General features: G+C 37.6%; 1 protein-coding gene across 1 annotated transcript; it reads left to right on the top strand.

Annotated features, from left to right (window-relative positions):
• The first annotated feature begins 588 nt into the window (after nucleotides 1–588).
• Nucleotides 589–1,998, top strand: LOC125590678. The gene has a single exon (XM_048764359.1). The coding sequence runs from the start codon at nucleotides 589–591 to the stop codon at nucleotides 1,996–1,998; it is 1,410 nt and encodes a 469-aa protein (XP_048620316.1).
• The last annotated feature ends 1,851 nt before the right edge of the window (nucleotides 1,999–3,849 follow it).

Genomic DNA, 3,849 nt, shown 5'->3' with positions numbered 1-3,849 from the left:
AAAAGAAAAAAATGATCATCAACTAGACAATCAAAGTGGCAGCTAGATTATTAATAAAAATAATTGAAAAAATGATGCCACTAACAAAACCATAAATCTTAAATTCTAAACCCTAAATCCTAAACACAAACTCTAAACCCTAAATCCTAAACTCAAACTCTAAACCCTAAATCCTAAACCCAATATTTTAAACCCTAAATCCTAAACTCAAACTCTAGATTATAAACCCAAACCCTATACCCTGCCAAATCCTAAACCTGAATCCTAGAACCTAAACAGAAACCCTATATCCTAAACCTGAATCCTAGACCCTAAACCCAAACCCTAAACCCAAAAAGTTTGAATTTGGGTTTAAGGTTTACAGTTTGGTTTAAGGTCTAGGATTTGGGTTTGGGTTTAGGGTTTACGGTTTGAGTTTAGGCTCTGCTTGAGCAGTCTGGTTGTAAAGACAAAGCAACGCTTGATAGGAAAAGAGAGCATCTTGAACTGGACGAGATAGATAGATTTTTGAAATGTCGTTACATTTCAGCTTGTGAAGCATCTTGGAGGCTCTTTTCTTTCCACATTCATCACAACCAGCCTTCCATGATGAAGTTGAAAATCCATCTCCCAGGCAAGCAGAGGCTGCTATACAACCAGAATAAGAGCTTAGAGGAAGTCCTTTCAAAGGAGGATATCGACAAGACAATGCTGAATGCGTATTTTGTGGCTAACGAAAAATACGAAGAAGCCAGAGAGCTCACTTATGTTCAGTTCCCATCTCGGTTTGTCTACCACACTGACGATAAAACTTGGACACCAAGAAAGCATGGAACATCTATAGGCAGGCTTCCGTTCATACATCCTATTGCAGGAGATGACTATTATCTGAGAATCCTTCTCAACGTCGTTAAAGGCTCCACGAGCTTTGAGCATCTCTGTACCGTGGGCGGTACAACGTTTAAGGAGTTCCGCGATGCTTGCTATGCACGTGGGTTACTAGACGACGATAAGGAATGGCATGATGCAATTTTTGAGCCTTCCTACTGGGCTACTGGACGTCAACTTATGAGGTTATTTGTCCTCATATTGATCTACTGTGAAGTTGCAAACCACCTGAAGCTTTGGGATCATACCTGGAAGATATTGGCAGAAGATATATTGTACATGAAGCAGCGAGAATTTAACTTCCCTGGCTTGATTCTTCCAGATCTAAAGCTGCAACAATATACTTTGATAGAAATCGAGCGACTCCTCAAAGAAAATGACAAATCCTTAAATGATTTCAAAGGGATGCCAAAGCCAAACGAGAGTGTGCTTAGAGAAATCTCAAACACTGTCTTGCGTCAGGAACTGAATTATGATACGGCGAAAGAAGCAAGTGAGAACGAGAAACTGTTTGCCACTATGAATGAGGATCAACAAAAAGTTTACAATGCCGTAGTTGACTCGGTTGACAATCAATCCGGGCAAATGTTCTTTGTCTACGGTGCAGGAGGGACTGGGAAAACGTTCTTATACAGAACAATTATAGCAAAGCTGAGATCAGTCGGAAAAGTCGTCATCCCAGTCGCTTCAGCAGGAATTGCAGCTCTGCTGCTACCAGGAGGGAGGACAGCTCACTCCCGCTTCAAACTTCCTGTTAATTTAACTGATGAGACAGTTTGTGAGATTACAGCAGGATCTATGTTGGCTACTCTGATTGCAAAAACTGACTTGATCATATGGGACGAAGCTCCAATGGCTCACCGTCAAGCGTTTGAAACTCTAGATCGCACGCTAAGGAACTTACAATCTCAGCATAATCCAGAAGCAGCTAATAAACCTTTCGGAGGGAAAACAATGATACTTGGTGGTGATTTCAGGGAAGTTTTACCTGTTGTTGCTCATGGAAGTAGACAAGACACCGTTAAGGCATCTATTAGCAAGTCCTACCTCTGGCCATATGCACAGGTTTACACGCTAAACACCAACATGAGACTCAATCAAGCAGACAGAGAATTTGCAGTTTGGGTTTAGGGTTTAGGGTTTGAGTTTATAGTATATGGTTTGGGTTTAGGGTTTACTATTTGGATTTAGGATATAGGGTTTGAGTTTAGTATTTAAGGGTTAAATTTAGATTTAGGATTAGAATTTAGGATTTAAGGTTTTGTTAGGTATCGTTATTTCTTCAACTATTTTAAATTTTTTTAAATAAAATTTAATAGTTTTTATAAATTATCTAGGTGACACTTTGATTTGTGGTAATAGAGGTGTTGAATTTAAAGGTTCACCATATGAGGTGAATCTAAGTTCTGTCCTTTTATTTTGGAATCAAACGGAATGACCCGTATTCCAATTCCAAATTTTTGTTGATCCAGTTACAGCCTTAGAAAGTTTAACAAAAATTCTTAATATTCAAAATAAAAAATATCAAAATTAAAAGATAAAACATACAAAAGTTCTAATATAAGAGATTTTAGAACCGGTTATTAAGTTTATAAGACAACTGTCTTATCTATCAATTAAACAATGTTTTAACATGTTTTAACAAGCTAAAATATTTGTAATATTAATATTTTTATTTTCTCAGAACCTGTTACAGATTCTGACCTTTAATCATGCTCTTAACCTCTTCTTCTTTTCCTTGGCTCTCATTTTTTTCTATTTTTTAATTTTTATTATTTTCTGGTGAAATAGTTTTCAAAATATACTCCCACTACATATGTTCTTAACGTCTTAAAATTATGTCGATATTATAAACTAATAAAATTCATGTTATTTTAATTTTCTAAAATATAATACATTATTACTATAATTTAAAATAATAATTATATATTATCTATTTGTATAATATATTTTTGCGTAGTTTAGACAGATAGTCGTTACTGTTTTAGAAGGCCTAAACGGCGCTGTCTATATAGTTCCTTAGAACACAAGATTAAAAAAATCCTTAACTAATTTGCATTAATTATTGGAATAAGACAAAGAAAGGAAGAAAATATTTTTTTTTTGTCATCTGATGGATTAATTTGAAAACATGAAAGTTTTTACACAAGCCGGCAAGGAGCACATTCCTTCCGGAGCCATAAGCCGGCAAGGATCACAATCCTTCCGGAGCCAGACGAAACTACAAAGGCATGAATAAAACGTAAAGGTGGGTTACTAAAACTTAAGCTTAGAAACTCATAATAGAGAACTGAAATGGATGTCCTGATGATAGCGACCACTGGGAAAGAGCGCGCCGGTCTTCAAAGAACGAATAGAAACAAGCCGAAGACTCTTGTTTGTTGACTTGAAGTTACTTCCTATCCTAAGAACCAAAGAACCAATTTAGCAGAGACCTCAAAGCTCGCACAACCTTAAGCCGGTACTTCCATCAGCTCTAGCTATATCGTAACACAATTTACACCATTTGGATCTTCAAAGGAGAACCGGGGATGACACTCTTGTCGCAAACCAAAGCAGAGACCCTCCACATTTATTGATACAAGAACCAAGCCGTTTTGCATAACCCACGCTCAGTTGATTCATACCAGACCAAACCAATACAATAAAAAGGATGGAAGAGATTGAAACCGTAAGAGCTCAACCATCACATGAAGACGCTACTGGAGATTAAAGGCCTAAAACTTTTGCTGCCTCGCTTGATAGGCTGCCTGACAGCTCCAAGAAAATGAAGACCCCACATCTGAACCGGCAAAGTACAACCACCGCATACCAGAAAACAGATAGGAGCCGATACTAGCCACCAAACCAAACAGAGGACAACAAAAGAATCACAGGCCAAGACCAGAAACAACATCTGAAACTCCCTACTAGTTAAGCATAAGGCTAAGAAACGAACAAGCAAGGCTGACAGAGACCAATAAGAAGGCTGACCATTGGAGA

The sequence above is a fragment of the Brassica napus genome, chromosome C7 (assembly GCF_020379485.1).
Source record: "Brassica napus cultivar Da-Ae chromosome C7, Da-Ae, whole genome shotgun sequence".
Taxonomy (NCBI): Eukaryota; Viridiplantae; Streptophyta; class Magnoliopsida; order Brassicales; family Brassicaceae; genus Brassica; species Brassica napus.
This window is presented reverse-complemented; position numbering and strand designations above follow the sequence as displayed.

Excerpts from the sequence above, each read along its gene's own strand:
- LOC125590678 (XM_048764359.1), top strand. The coding sequence starts at position 589 with ATGAAGTTGAAAATCCATCTCCCAGGCAAGCAGAGGCTGCTATACAAC.